The 15,815-nt window shown below is 42.9% G+C and overlaps 1 protein-coding gene across 1 annotated transcript in view; it reads left to right on the plus strand.

The window, feature by feature from the left end:
- The window catches only part of CDC42BPG (CDC42 binding protein kinase gamma), a 241,734-nt gene that overhangs the window by 95,301 nt on the left and 130,618 nt on the right, over nt 1–15,815 (plus strand). The window contains exon 5 of the mRNA XM_056527077.1: nt 14,607–14,755. Coding sequence (XP_056383052.1) covers nt 14,607–14,755 — 149 coding nt within the window. The remainder of the gene's footprint in view (nt 1–14,606; nt 14,756–15,815) is intronic.

Here is a 15,815-nt window from a genome sequence, read left to right on the forward strand (position 1 = left end):
AGAATACTGTACGTGTGAATAGACCATTAAAGGAGTAATCCGTGCTTGTTATACTCCTGTCTTGTGATTTAGTTTGTTCCTGTTTCTTTACCTGTATGTCTTGTCTATATTTCGTCATTGTTATGTGGTCTGACACCTGTACAGATTTACCTTATGGCACACTAGAGAACTCAAGTTTGCAATTGCTGTCTTTTTAGTTTTGTTTGGCTTTGTTTATTTTGTTTGGGGATTACAATGCTCTCAGTCTTTATTCATGGGGGACTTCTATATTTTACTTCTTGTTATGCAGTAATGTTGTATGGAATGGGACATGCTTTATATCTGACTATGGTTGATACTTATACTGATGCTGCATTTTTTTTCTTGCTGTATCTGCATATGGCTTTGTAATTTTTCTTGCCCCAAGAGGCAGTAATGCTTTGTTATATATTTGTGTTATTATAAAAATTGTCATTTAACCGCTTAACTACCATGGACATGTATACACGTCCATGTGCCGTTAAGCAGGTATGGCGCGGGCTCCCAACTCGAGCCCGTACCATATTGGCCAGCCCCCAGCTGATTCTTGTAGCTGTGGGCCGGTGTTAATAGCCGACATGCGGCTTTAACCCTTTAGATTGCCGCTGTCAAAGCTGACAGCGGCATCTAAAGGTACCTTTAACTGGTCCCTGGTGGTCCAGTGGGGTCAGAGGCGTAGCGTGGGGGGTGAAGGGGGGGCCGGCCGCACCGGGCGCAAAATCTGGGGGGGGTGCGCTCGCACTCGCAGCTCTCTGCCCCTGCCTGGCTCACTCACTCTCTCTGCAGTGCTGGCTGTGCAAATCCGATCCGAACCGCCGGGTCGCCACCCACTGTGGAGGGGGGGGTGCCAGCCGTGCGGTGGGTGCGAAGAGAGAGCGAGGGACTATCTGGGGGAGGGACAGTGCAGCGGCCGCCCAGCGCAGCGCTGAGCGCGGGAGAGAAGCACACCAGATCAGCCCAGGCAGCAGCAAGAAGAAGCTGGCAGCGGCGGCAGGCAGGTGACACAGGCCAGAGAGGAGAGAGGGAGCCAGTGGTGACAGACGCTGCAGGAGGAAAACCTAGGAGGACCTGAAGGTGAAAACCTAGCCTGCTGACTGCTGTGATCGGGTCCGGGACAGCCGGTGAAAAAAAAGGTAGGAGTCAGGACTGACTGAAGTAGTACTGGGCTCAGTGGGCTGGCTGTGTAGTGCTAGCAGAGCATCTCCAAAACTGAAGTTTCTTTGGGATGTTCCCGGTCTGCAGGTCAAGACTGGCATGTTGAGCTGACCAGATGGATTGAAGTTTGGTTGGTTCAACAGTGACGAGACAGATTTCGATCCATATGTAGCTGCTCCAGCTCAACATAAGTTAATGTAAGCCAGTGGGTCTAGCAACCTTAAATTTATGTATTTTTTTTGCTGAAAGAGTAAGGCAATAGGCATGAAGGTGAATAAACATTATGTTAAGAGTAAAGAAATGGTTATACAATGAAGGGGTGCTAAAATCCACGGTTAGGGGGTGCAAATTACTTGACTTGCCCCGGGTGCTGACAACCCACGCTATGCCACTGAGTGGGGTGGACTGCTGAGGTAGCTCGAGGGCCACTGCTGAGGTAGCCGAAGGGCTTACCTCACGTCCTGTGCTGGCTGCAGCTTTGACAATGTTAAAGCCTGGCAGGACCAGCGCAGAGCACACAGATCAATGTGGTTCTATGGAACCACATTGATCTGTATGAGGAATCAAATGATTCCTCCTAAAAGTCCTCTAAGGGGACTAAAAGTGTAAAAAAACCATAAAAAAACACATACATTAACCTCTTCCTTATTAAAAGTTCAAATCGCCCCCCCCCCTTTCCCAAATTCCATATAAAAAATATATAAACATAATGAAAATATGTGGTATCACCGCGTGCGTAAATGTCCGAACTATTAAAATATAAGGTTAATCAAACTTGCTCGGTCAAGATTTTTGGTCACTTTGTATACCGTAAAAAAATTGATAAAAAGTGCTCAAAAAGTCAGATCAAAACAATCATGGTACCGATAAAATCTTCGGATACTGAAAAATAAAAAAGTTATAGGGGTCAGAAGAACACAATTTTAACCCCTTAAGCACACATGACATGACATACTGGAACGTCATGTGTCCACTCTCGATCTATAACACGGGGCCACGGCGTGGCTAATAGCGCGCGGCATTGATTGCTGTGAAGTGCGCTATTAACCCTTTAGACGCGGCATTCAAAGTTGAACGCCGTGTCTAAAGTGAAACTGAAAGCATGCCGGTTAGCTCAGTGGGCTGTTCGGGATAGCCGCGGCGAAATCGCGGCATCCCGAACAGCTTGCAGGACAGCGGGAGGACCCCTTCCTGCCTCCTCGCTGTCCGATCGCCGAATGACTGCTCAGTGCCTGAGATCCAGGCATGAGCGGTCAAGCGGCAGAATCATCGATCACTGGTTTCCTATGAGAAACCAGTGATCAATGATAAAGATCAGTGTGTGCAGTGTTATAGGTCCCTATGGGACCTATAACACTGCAAAAAAAAAAAGTGAAAAAAAGTGAACAAACATCATTTAACACCTCCCCTATTAAAAGTTTGAATCGCCCCCCTTTTCCCATAAAAAAACAAAAAACACAGTGTAAATAAACATATATGGTATCGCCGCGTGCGGAAATGTCCGAATGATAAAAATATATCATTAATTAAACCGCACGATCAATGGCGTGCGCGCAAAAAAATTCCAAAGTCCAAAATAGTGCATTTTTGGTCACTTTTTATATCATGAAAAAATGAATAAAAAGCGATAAATAAGTCCTATCAATGCAAAAATTATACCGTTAAAAACTTCAGATCACGGCGCAAAAAATGAGCCCTCATACCGCCCCATACACGGAAAAATAAAAGTTATAGGAGTCAGAAGATGACAATTTTAAACGTATTAATTTTACTGCATGAAGTTATGATTTTTTCCAGAAGTACAACAAAATCAAACCTATATAAGTAGGGTATCATTTTAACCGTATGGACCTACAGAATAAATATCAGGTGTCATTTTTACCAAAAATTTATACTACATAGAAATGGAAGCCCCCAAAAGTTACAAAATGCCGGGGTTTTTTTTTCAATTTTGTCTCACAATGATTTTTTTTTTTCCGTTTCACCGTAGATTTTTGGGCACAATGACTGATGTCATTACAAAGTAGAATTGGTGGCGCAAAAAAGAAGCCGTAATATGGATTTTTAGGTGCAAAATTGAAAGAGTTATGATTTTTTAAAGGCAAGGAGCAAAAAAACGAAAATGCAAAAACGGAAAAAACCCTGGTCCTTAAGGGGTTAAACATACTCATTTTGGTGCATGTAATTATAATTTTTTCAAAGTAGTAAAATAAAAAAAATAAACTATATAAATTGGGTATCATTGTAACTGTATGGACCTACAGAATAAAAATATGGTGTCATTTTTACTGAAAAGTGCACTGCGTAGAATCGGAAGCCCCCAAAACTTACAAAATGGCTTTTTTTCTTCTTCTATTTTTCCCCACAAATATTTTTTTTCTGGGTTCGCCGTAAATTTTGTGGTGAAATGATTGATGTCATTACAAAGTACAATTGGTTGCACAAAAAATAAGCCTCATATGAGTCTGTAGGTGCAAAATTGAAAGCGTTATGATTTTTAGAAGGTGATGAGGAAAAAATAAAAGCGGAAAAACCAGTGGTAATCCGGTTTAGAAAAATGCATCCCCTATGCAAAGGATAGGGTATAAGTGTCTGATCACTGGGGGTCCAAACATTGGAACCCTGCAATCTCCTGCCTGGCTCCCCCATGCATGGACCACAGCATGAATCGACATGTCCCCTCCATGAATCTCTATGGGAGAGCTGGTGATACCAGAGTACAGCAATTTGGCCCTCCAATAGAGTTGAATGGAGGGCATGTGCCAGCGGTCAAACCCTCTGCGATCTGACACTTATCCCCTCTGCTCTGGATAGGGGATACATTTTTTTTTTAAAGCTGGATAACCCCTTTAACATTATAGACTGGGATAATGTCCCCAAAAACCAGAGTACAGACACTAGATGGGAGATTTTTTTTAAATATCTTAAATTCTCACTTTTAAAGGTACATACCATATGAGAATAAAGGGGTCAGGAACACAAGAAAACCAATGTGGATGAATAAAAATGTAAAGGTGGCAATAAGATGACAAAATGAAAGCATTTAAGCTACTAAAACAGAAAGGCAATGAAGGAGCATTAAAAAAAACTATAGGGGGAAAAAATATGTAAAAGAAACCAGAGAAAATCAGCAAAACTAGTAAATGAAGAGTAAAACTAACCCCAGAATATAATTTCATTACATAAATAGTAATAAGGTTAAAACTGAAAATGTTGTCCTTTTTGAGGGAAGAATGAAAGAGTGATGACTGGGAAAAAGTTAATATATTAAACATATTTCTTCACTGTATTAACAGAGGAACATTAAATGGCAGGTAAATACACTCTGCCTTACCTGTCTAACATAGGAGTGCAGTGCTTCCTATTTAAAAAAAATAAATAAAAATAAAGTAGACAAATCACCAGGTCCAGTTTTCATTCTCATCATGTTCTAAGGGAGTTAAATAATTTAATGGCATGGGTTTGTGAGGGATCGGTCCTGTCAAACTAACCTGATCAGCTTTTATGAGGAGTTGAGCTCAAGATTGGACTGTGGTGAATTCCTTGATGTCGTATATCTTGATTTTTTTTTTCCCCAAAGCATTTGATACTTTTCCACAAAAAGGGTTGGTGAAAGAAATGAGAAGGCTTGGGCTGGGGGACAATGTTGGTAAGTAACTGTTTCAGTCATAGGAACCGGGGGGGGTGGTGGGGGGGGGAGATTTAACAAAACCTGTGCAGAGAAAAACGCCCAGTTTCCCATAGCAACCAATCATCGCACTTCTAGCATTTTTAGGAAGGCTTGTGAAAAATGTAAGAAGTAATCTGATTAGGTGCTATGGGCAACTGGGCAACTTTTCCTCTGCACAGGTTTTGTTAAATCTCCCCAAGAGAGTGGTTATTAGTGGCACATATTCTGATTGGGTGACTGGTACTAGTGGGGTACCACAGGGTTCCAATCTGGGCCCTATTCATTATATATATATATATATATATATATATATATATATATATATATATATATATATATATATATATTTGTGCTCGGTGCTACAAAATAGGGAGCCTACCTAACTAAAACGAACTCAACTATGGCTAGGCAGTCTGAACTGTGCCATATACTGCCACGTAAGGGTACATCTTAAAAATAAGAGGGCATACCTTAGAGGAAGTAAAAGAAAAGAAGGGTGGGACGACGCGAGAGCCGTGGCGCACTGAACACGGGGAGCCGCGGCTTTTGAGCGCAAGTACCGCCCCTCCCACAAACACAGGTTAAGTGACTCAGTCAATTAACCTTCGCACTTGTGCTCGGTGCTACAAAATAGCGAGCCTACCTAACTAAAACTAACTCAACTATGGCTAGGCAGTCTGAACTGTGCCATATACTGCCGCGTAAGGGTACACCTTAAAAATAAGAGGGCAAAACTCAAAAACCAAACGGGCAACTCAGAAATCAAATACAAAGCTTTATTAGTAATTACAACACAAGCGATTCAAAAGCACATTGCATCTCCAATTTCGGGTTTGAAACATAACGTATATACGCACTGGACTTCCAGCGACCTAACTTCCTGATAACATGAGCAGGAACACCATGACGAGAGGCGGATGCTGCTGCCCCTATCCGTAGTGAATGACCGGATATAACTGAAGCATCATGGCCTAAAGATTTAACTAAAACACGTAAATAACGAACAAAAACTGAGGAAGTAAGAGCAATGTTATTAAACAACAACAAAGGGCATTCTGGACTGTCATGAACACGAAGAGCAAGTAACGCGTTAAAGACCAACACCAGACACCATTTGTGAGAGGTTTTAAAATATTTGACGTGCACCTCCTGACCGGGAAGTGATGTCTTTGTGTCGTGCAGTACGAGAGTGAAATTATCCGTGGCCCTCTGCAATTGTCTCAACTTGAGAAATGGTGAGGTACTAGTTCTACACGTGAACTCGCCCGGCCTCAGGAAGCCATAGAAACCTAAGAAGAGGGCTGCTTTTAGCTTTAAACTATTACCTAGACCAAACGGGGAGTGATCCAGAGCATCTGCCAGCTCCCTAAACAGTGACCCCGAGACGGGCTACCTGCCTGGAGGCTTTGGTACTCTACTTTTGGCAACCCCCTTAAGGGCAGCCTTAACAGCATGCGATGTAAACAGTGACGCCCGATCCGGGAACTTCAAAGTAACAAAGTGTTGTATGCCTGCCAAATAAATTTTTATGGTGTTATATGCCAGCCGTAAGGAGGAGTGGCAAAACCCTATAAGACTAAAAGAAAAGACACTGAAAGGACACCGTCATGCGGGTGAGACTGACAGAACTTAGTAAACAGATTAAAGGCCGTATGGTAAACTCTGAGTGTTACGGGAAAGTGAACTATTAACCAAGTCCTGACCTACAGACAAATAGGCATTTAGTTCAGAATCAAATCGTGGAACGCTGGAACCATGCATCCTGATGGATCGGCCTCTGGCATCACCTGGAAGAAGAGTGGAAAATTGAGCCTAGACAGTGCATCAGCAGCCGTATTCCTAACACCATCTATGTGAGCACTAGAGAAGTGAAAATTATGTGACAATGATAACCATACTAGTTTACGCATCAAAGACATGACCTGTGGGGATGAGGATCTACCTTTAAGTAGAATATACACCGTAGCTTCATTATCAGAAACAAACACTGACTTCCTAAACCACAGGTGACCCCACACACTAGCAGCTGCAACTATAGGGTAGAACTCGCACTGAGGACCTGCTAAAACCCGAAGACTGAAATACCTCAATTGGCCAAGCACTAGCTAACCAATGATTCTCCCAAATGGCTGCGAAACCCACTGAGGAGGAAGCATCGGAAAAAACTAGAGGCATTGTCGATACCAGGGGTGAAGAAGGATACCCCATTCCAGTTTGTCAAAAACGTATGCCACATAGCAAAATCGGCAATCGCTTGTCTATCAAATGTGACTACGTCGTTTTGGCCAGGTACAGAATTCATAGCGTCTAACAGCCTGGAAACAAAACTCCTACCCTGTGGAATAACACGCATAGCAAAGTTCAGCATACCGAGAATGGATTGCAGCTGCACCTTGGTCACCCGGGGTGAATAGGCAAGAACATGTATGGTCTGTCTAATACGTGAGAGCTTGTCGATTGGTAATCTGGCTTCCATGGCCTGTGTGTCTAGAACAATACCTAAAAAAGTCAGTGACTTGCAAGGGCCCTCAACTTTTTTATCTGACACCGGAACCGCCAGTTGCTGGAACACTGCTAACGAGGTTGTCAAGTCCCTGGGGCACACGTTACCTGGCTCAATAAACAAAAAGTCGTCCAAGTAGTGGATGACATGGGAACAGTCGAACCTGTTTTCCAGGAGCCAGTGTAGGGATTGAACAAATTTGTCAAACAACCAAGGACTGCTCCTGGAACCAAAAGTTAACTTAACAGCAAAATAATACTTGCCGCGCCACTTAATACCGTGCCACTTCCATAGCTGAGGCATAATGGGCAGGAGCTTAAAGGCATCGGATATATTGATCTTGGACAGCCACGTATTACCGCCCATACTCAGGATGACCGCTATTGCCTCATCTATGGAAGCATATTTCAGGGAGAACTCTCCTGCGGGAATAAGAGAATTTAAACTAGGTGTGTGTGCGCAGAGTAAGGGGCGGACAAATCATAAATTAAACGTAGTTTATTGCTGAATTTCCCAGCCACCAACCCCAACGGACTTACTCTCCAAACGTCAAAGGGGGACTCATCAAACGGACCAGTGACAAAACCCTTGTCTATTTCAGCTTGTATCAGGGTATCTACAGCCCCAGGGTCCCTTTAAAGCAGAACGTAAATTGTCACACTCATACGTAGCAGAGGGTAAAGTAATGAAACCTGTGTGGAAACCTGACCGGAATCCATTAATCAAAAATTGAACAAAACACTTATCTGGGTGATCAGCAAGAAAATGTTCTAAACACAACACATCTATCACAGCTAGTCATGCTTTCGATTTCTGTGGACAACTGGACTTAGGATGGGCCCTGAAAAAAACTGCGCAAACATGTAAAAGTCTACACTGGTTATAATTGCAAGACCCAAAATTGAAATTATTGCAAATTTGCGATTTACCGAGATACTTGATGGGTCTACCTAATTTGTCAATCAAGCCCGGATGTTTCTGATTCCTAGGCTGAAATGTGGATGAGGACGTGCCGGGATTTACCTCGGATGTGGAATTAACAGTATTGCACCATTCAGTGGTATGTGCGATGGATTGACACCGAGAGCAAACAGGGGCTTTAAGACCTGCAAAATGATTGCAGAAAATCTCGGTGTCAACCAACGCCCAATTGACTGTATAGTTGTACTGTACTAGAGCTGCCGCCGCCTTAGCTGAAAACGATTTATGATAGTCATAAAACGTGGATCCACCATATTTATGAGCTAATTCTGTGACTCTGTACAGATACATGTCAAGCTCTTCACGTCTATCTGGCTTGACTGAGCATAAAACGTCACGATAAATGGCGAACGCCATACTGAATTCAGCTAGTGTCAGCTTGCGACTTAACCTTACGTCTTTAGCTTTCAGAATAACCGACACCTCACCACAAGCAATAGTCTTGTTCTCGGACACATCATGAGATGCAATAAGCAAATAAGCGAGATTAACATCCTTACCATCAAGAATGTCCTTTTTCAGATTAGCCGGGATAAAATGAGCTGGCGCGATATTTGGTACGAGCATATTAAGTCCAACCGGTAATACTGAAGCCTGCGGAGTAGCAGAAATCTGAGGGGGAACGGAAGTCTGCCGAACGGCAGAGGCTGAACCCCCCCACTGGGGCCAGAGCGGGAGCCTCTGAACTCTTACACTCCAAGGTATCAACTCTAGAACACAGCGAGTTAATAAACATATGCAACTGCAAGATAGACGTGTTAAGTGTCTGCATGGACACTTCTCCATTGCTAGGACCTGCTTGATCACAGGGTCCCGACTGCTCAGAGACCAATAAGTGATAAAGTTCCGCCTTGCGGGCAGTAGCCGGGAACGGGATGCCTTTGCGGACGAGTTCAGCCGTCCGTTTAGGAATGGTCCAGTTATGAAGAGACGGGACGCTACCCAGATCCGAAGTTCTAGCGACGTTGTCCAGAACAGAAGCTGCATCTTCAATGTCTGAAGCGTGAGACATTTCTGAAAATTAGATATACAACAATCAAACCCTGACCCAAGGAAGCAGCAACAAACCAAAACGTAACTCACCTATCAGAGCAAGACAAACCCGGAAACCAAAGCTACTGCCACCACAGAAGGAGCTAAGTCTAAAAACGTAATCAGACTAGAAAGTGAAGAGTACCGTGTGGTGATAAAACACATGCTAACAGCGTGACACGTAAAGTTACTCGTGACAAACGAACCCCTGGCCCAAAGACGTGATGGGCAGGGGGTAAAGAGTATACCCAAGGACGTGATGGGTAACGAACTAAGACATGAATACCTGTACTTCCAGAAGCCCAAAACAGACCGCACCTAAAGAAAAATTGAATAAGAACCGTGGTACTGCTTAAGACAATGCCTGGAGGAACAAACTACCAACCTTGACAACTGGGTTAAGAAGGTCAATCTCGACACGAACAGGGCGCTGGATCAATGTAGAAGCTGAAGCGAGGCGAGACCACCAGAGTGAATATTGCGAGCCAAAGGAGAACCGTATGAAGAGAACGTTTACTATAACTAACCCAAAAAGTAGACTGCACATACCTGAACCGTGGATGGTGAGCCAAAACGACGATCACGGCAGCAGACGTTTAAGCCACAAGAGCGTGCGTGGACAACTGCTGAATAAAACACACAGGCATAAACTAACAACACACAGGCTAAGACGGATCCACACGAAGACCCAAAGACGAGTTGAGTCGGTGGAAAGGATATGAACTGAGCCCCAAGGGCGAGTTGGGGAAGAAAAAACAACCTGCATGATCATTAACACTTATATACATTTATGCAAATTCCAAATATACTTTCCTTTTTTTTTTTTTTTACCTAAAAAGCGACCGGGCCGAGGACGAAGGAACAGCGAACTTGCGTAAAGATGAACTTCGAGCCTAAACAGCTACACAACGTTACTGAGCTATTAAGACGATGCTCTAATGCAGGAGGTAGATTTCTAGCAAATAAACTGAAAACAGGAAAACAAACGTAAATACACCGCTTGACCGAAAATGACAAACGATTGTAAGGAACAATACTACGTAAGCAACCACGAGATCCAGAGACACTCACGACTGAGCAACTAGCTGTGACAGCCACAAAATACGACGATGAGCAAGACAGAGAGAAAATTATGAAAAATAGACTTGTAAAGAATGCAGCAAAAACAGCGAAACGAGTACGAGAATAACAGTGGGCGCCTAGTGAAACAGCGAATGAGGGTTAGAGAAAGGAGAAAAACTAAAATGAAAAAACGAGAATAACGACAAAGGTAAACATACCGCATAGAACTGAGTAGGTACAGGCGTGGAACAACACAAACAAGGCGCTTAGTGAGGCTTACAATGAAGACTTAGCCAGCAACATAACGTAAACACCTAGCCAGCTAATAGAGTAACCATAGGAGTACAGAAACAATAAACCTGCAGCGCACATCGAAGACCACGCCGCTAGTCAAGCAAACTAATTGGGGAAAAACCGCATTATGCACAACCACAACCAGTTAGAGTAAAACAGTACCAAACTACGAATAAAGTAAATCACTACGACTAGCAATAAATACCATGAAGACAGAGCCAAACAGCGGAAGGCAAACTGACCACGTGAGAACAGAGTTATAGTACCATTCAAACAGCAGAGCATACAGTAGTAGTGGGTGCAACGGGAATGTGAGCTTGAGAAGCTGAGCATACAACGACCAGTATAGCATGTGCCTGGTTAAGAAACGAAGGGAACTAGCAGCAAATGAAGTAAAGTAGTAGGGAAAAGAAATGCGGCATATAGACCAAGCAAGAAGTGCCCTTATACATATATACATGTATATCTATATATAATTAATTTCTCTTTTTTTTTTTTTTTATAACAATAACTAATGAACTAACAGACTCATGATATAAACATGACTATACGGATCAATGCACGCGGCCGAAGTGTAGAAGTGATACATGAAACAGAACGGGCATATGAGAAGCGACTACGGAATAGAAGCATAAATCTGCGAAATACACAGCAGGAACGTGAAAAAACTAATAAGGAGAAAAACAAATGTACAGCAGTGACACCCTAAAGAAGCATTCTAACCAGTAGTCAACGTGTACCGTCACTATGACTACCACCTAGAAACTACAAGACTGCATCACCTACTGTTGCCTGATGTAAACAAGCACCCAGCATGCAGAGCTGAGCAGCAGGAGGTGTGTAACGAACTGGCTGCCGGCTGAGGCTGGTGACCAGACAGAGAGCCGGCATGCGACAGGCAGCGGAACGGGACGGGAGATTACCGCGGAGCTCCGTAGGACATGAGCTCCGAAAGGTAACTCCCGCTGCCACTTCCCCAAACCAGCACCAACATCGCATAATAAAACCCCCGATATGCAGAGCCGAGCAGCCGGAAGCGCGCAACGTTGCATAGCAGCCCGCTACAGCTGCTGAAGCACAACAACACCGGCATGCGACAGGCAGGGCACGGGAGACAATCGCAGGGCTCACTAAGACGCGAGCCCCAGGAGACTCCTGCAGTCACCCCCCGGACCCGCTCCGCCGTCACCCCCTACCTAGCGTCTGAACTAACCTGAAAACGACGTTCAGCACAACCCGGCACATCACAGGAACGTCACGGACTCCAAACAACGCGAGAGCCGTGGCTCACTGAACACGGGAAGCCGCGGCTTTTGAGCGCAAGTACCGCCCCTCCCACAAACACAAGCTAAGTGACTCAGTCAATTAACCTTCGCACATATATATATATATATATATATATATATATATATATATATATATACATGTAAAGGGGTTGCACAGTAAAGGCAAACTTTGCAGAGGATACTAAGCTCTGTAAAGTGGTAAACACAATGGAGGGCAATTATCTGCCACTTCCCCTTCCCAGCCCAAGCCTCCAACCCATCTAGATTCATTTGTAACAGTGCCCGGTCCTCTGTTGTGTTATGTACTATACACAGTGCACTGTTAAAAATTAATCTGGATAGGTTGGAGGCTTGGGCTGGGAAGTGGCAGATCAGGTTCAACACAGATAAATGTAAGGTTGGTGACATGAGGAGGGAAAATCCTGTCTGGGAATATATGTTAGGATACTTTCACATGCACGTGCATATTTTCTGTTGCAAATCTGCTGCAGATTTGCTGTAGCAGATTTTGCTACCTATTGAAGTCAATAGACAGCCAAATCTGCAGAAGCAAATTGCCAGCAGAAAATATGCACGTGTTAATGTACCCTTAGGATACATTCACATGTACAGGATTTGCTGCATGTTTTTGCTGCATATTTTGTGCAGCTGATTTTGCTACCCATTAACTTCAATGAGTAGCAAAATCAGTGGCAGAAAATATGCACCAGATCCTGTATGTGTGAATGTACTCTTAAATTGGAAAACACTGGATAAGACTGACAACTCTAGCGAACAGTGTTGGGCAGCTGCTGCCAAGACAATTAAATTAATGGGGTGCATCAAAAGGGACACAAATGCACATGACAAGGAAATAATTCTACCAATGTACAAATCATTAGTCAGACCATACATAGAATACTGTGTACAGTACTGGGCACCAGTGTACAAGAAAGATGTAGTGGTGCTGGCCCAAGCCATTGTGCTGCCTGTCTGCAATTCAGGGGTTTTGTATTTCTTTTAACTTTTATGCCATTTACCGTACGGGATTAATAATGTTATATATTAATAGTTTGGACAATTACGCACGTGGCGATATGTCTATTTTTATTATGTTTACATGTTTTTTATATGGAAAAGGGGGGTGATTTGAACTTTAAAAAAAAAAAAAAAAGCACACATATTAACCCCTGCCATATTTAAACTTTATTAAACTTTTTTTATTTTTATTTTTTATTTTTTTTTTATACTTTTATTGGTCCCTTAGGGGACTTTTAGGAGGAATCATTAGATTCCTCCTACAGATCAATGCAGTTCCATAGAACTTCATTGTTCTGTGTGCTCTGCGATTATATGGTAGAGCCTGGTCCAGCCAGGCTCTATCAAATGAAGAACCACAGACAGCAGAGAAAGAGGTAAGCTCTCCGGCTACCTCTACAGTGGGTCATTTCCCCGCGATCGTGCTGCAGGGGGGTGGTCAACCCTACTGGACCACCAGGGAACATTTAAAGGTCCCTTTAGACGATGCTGTCAGCTTTGACAGTGGCTATCTAAAGGGTTAATAGCCGTCTACGGCGATTGCTGCTTGCCGGGAATGGAGCGGGCTCGAGTCAGAAGCCCACCCCATACACCCTCAGCAGCACCATGATGGACTAGGTCCATCATGGGCCCGAAAGGGGATAAAAAATCTTCTCTGGGCTGCAATTTGCTGCGCTTGTGAAGGTGCCGCCTGGGTTCAATGGACCCAGCGGGACCCATTGTAGGGTTGGCCCTGGCTGGAGAGGGTTCTAAGATGGGCAACAAGAATAATACATGGGATGGGAGGACTACAGTACCCAGAAACTAGGGTTAAAAATTAGAACTAGGATTATTTAGTTTAGAAAAAAGATTGCTAAAGGGGTGACCAAATAACTATGTATAAATATATCAGGGGCAGTACGGAGATCTCTCCCATGATCTATTTATACCCAGGACTGTATCTATAACAAGGGGGCATCCTCTACGTCTAGAGGAAAGAAGGTTTCTTCACCAGCACAGACGGGGGTTCTTTACTGTAAGAGCAGTGAGACTATGGAACTCTTTGCCAGGTGATGGTGAACTCATTACAAAAGATCAAAAGGAGTCTAGGTGCATCTCTGGAGAGTAATAACATTATAGGTTATGGATACTGGAGGACAGAACATTGATCCAGGGATTTATTCAGATTGCCATGCTGAAGTCAGGATGAAATATTTCCTTTGTCATAGGGCAATTGACCTCAGCCTTATAAGGGTTTTTTTTTTTTTTTTGCCTTATAGGTTGAACTTGATGGACTTTCACACTTTTTTTTTTTTCTCCCCAACCTTATTAACTATGTTACTATTTTGTTGAAGACCTTTTTATGCCCTGTAGTCTGGAATCAAACTCTGGACTGTCTTATTCTAGACTTCTCTAATCAGAACATTTGTAAAGTAGAACAACTTATACAAGAGTAAATTAATCACCAAATTATTTATATAGATTCTAGTTTGGCAAATCTCACTGTAGATTCACTCAACTCTTCAAAGGAACTATTTTATAAACTGATAAACCTATAGATATTTATACATAAAATATGTTCTGACCTATGATAACATTTTATTTTAAGTACCTGGTGATGGATTACTATGTTGGAGGAGATCTATTGACTCTGCTTAGCAAGTTTGAGGACAGACTACCTGAGGAGATGGCTCGATTTTACTTGGCAGAAATGGTATTAGCAATAAATTCAGTACATCAGCTGAACTATGTTCACAGGTAAGACATGTTCCTCAAGATGTCTTGAGTTCATACAGAATGCTCTGCATTCCTTATCCATAATGATTTTTTTTATGCTTGTACAGTGATCCTTCAACTTACAATGGCCTCAATATACAATATTTCCAACATAAAATGGTCTTTTCTGGACCATTGTTACTTGAAACCAGACTCCACATACAATGCTACGGACAGTCCAGATCTGCAAAACATGTCAATACCCAGAAGAACTGACCAATCAGAAAGGACGTTTCACTGGTGAAACCCCTGTATTCCTGAGGTGCATGCACTGACTGGCGGTCTGGTAGCGCCCTCTACAGTATAGGGAGGTACTACATGTTCTGTACTACTCTCTACCTGTGCCAGGGATAGCTGCTCCAGGTGAGGGCGGCTCCATGTTACTTTTTTGAGGCACTGTGTTTATTGTACAGGACTCTGAAGAAGCTCCTGTCCTCTACATAGACAGAGAGAGTGATTTACAGTTACCAGCAGCTCTTTCTTACTTTTATATGTAAGGACTTGTTTTATGTGTATTAGTTATCTACTTATTTTTCTTTAATCCTCACTTTTTCCTATTTTTGGATGACATTTTGCAGGCTTTAGAGCCAATTACCAGGTTTCCATAGAGTTCTGGTTTCAACATACAATGGTCGTCCTGGAACCAATTAATATTGTAACTTGAGGGACCACTGTATTTTATTTTCCTGGTATTATTGTATAGGTTTTCTAACCTAAATGATTAGGTCTACTTGAGAGAGCCACAAGGACCCCCTCATCTGAGACACCTTTATTCGATATAGTGTATGAATATATATTTAAACTCATTCCTTTATCCATTGTGACCTAGAGCCCTAATTTAACAATTCTCTCCATTTCTATTTATTTTGGGCACCTTGTGGTATAGGGCCAGTATTGGTTAGCTCGGCCCATTAATAAATATATTGCAGTGAGCCTACTCACGCTTTTTCTTGTTTTTCTTTTTTTGTTTGTCCTTTGAAAAAAAATGGATCCTTATGAAAACATTTAATACTGAGACAAAGGAATACCTTTAACCATAACA

Source organism: Hyla sarda, chromosome 6, assembly GCF_029499605.1.
Source record: "Hyla sarda isolate aHylSar1 chromosome 6, aHylSar1.hap1, whole genome shotgun sequence".
NCBI lineage: Eukaryota > Metazoa > Chordata > Amphibia > Anura > Hylidae > Hyla > Hyla sarda.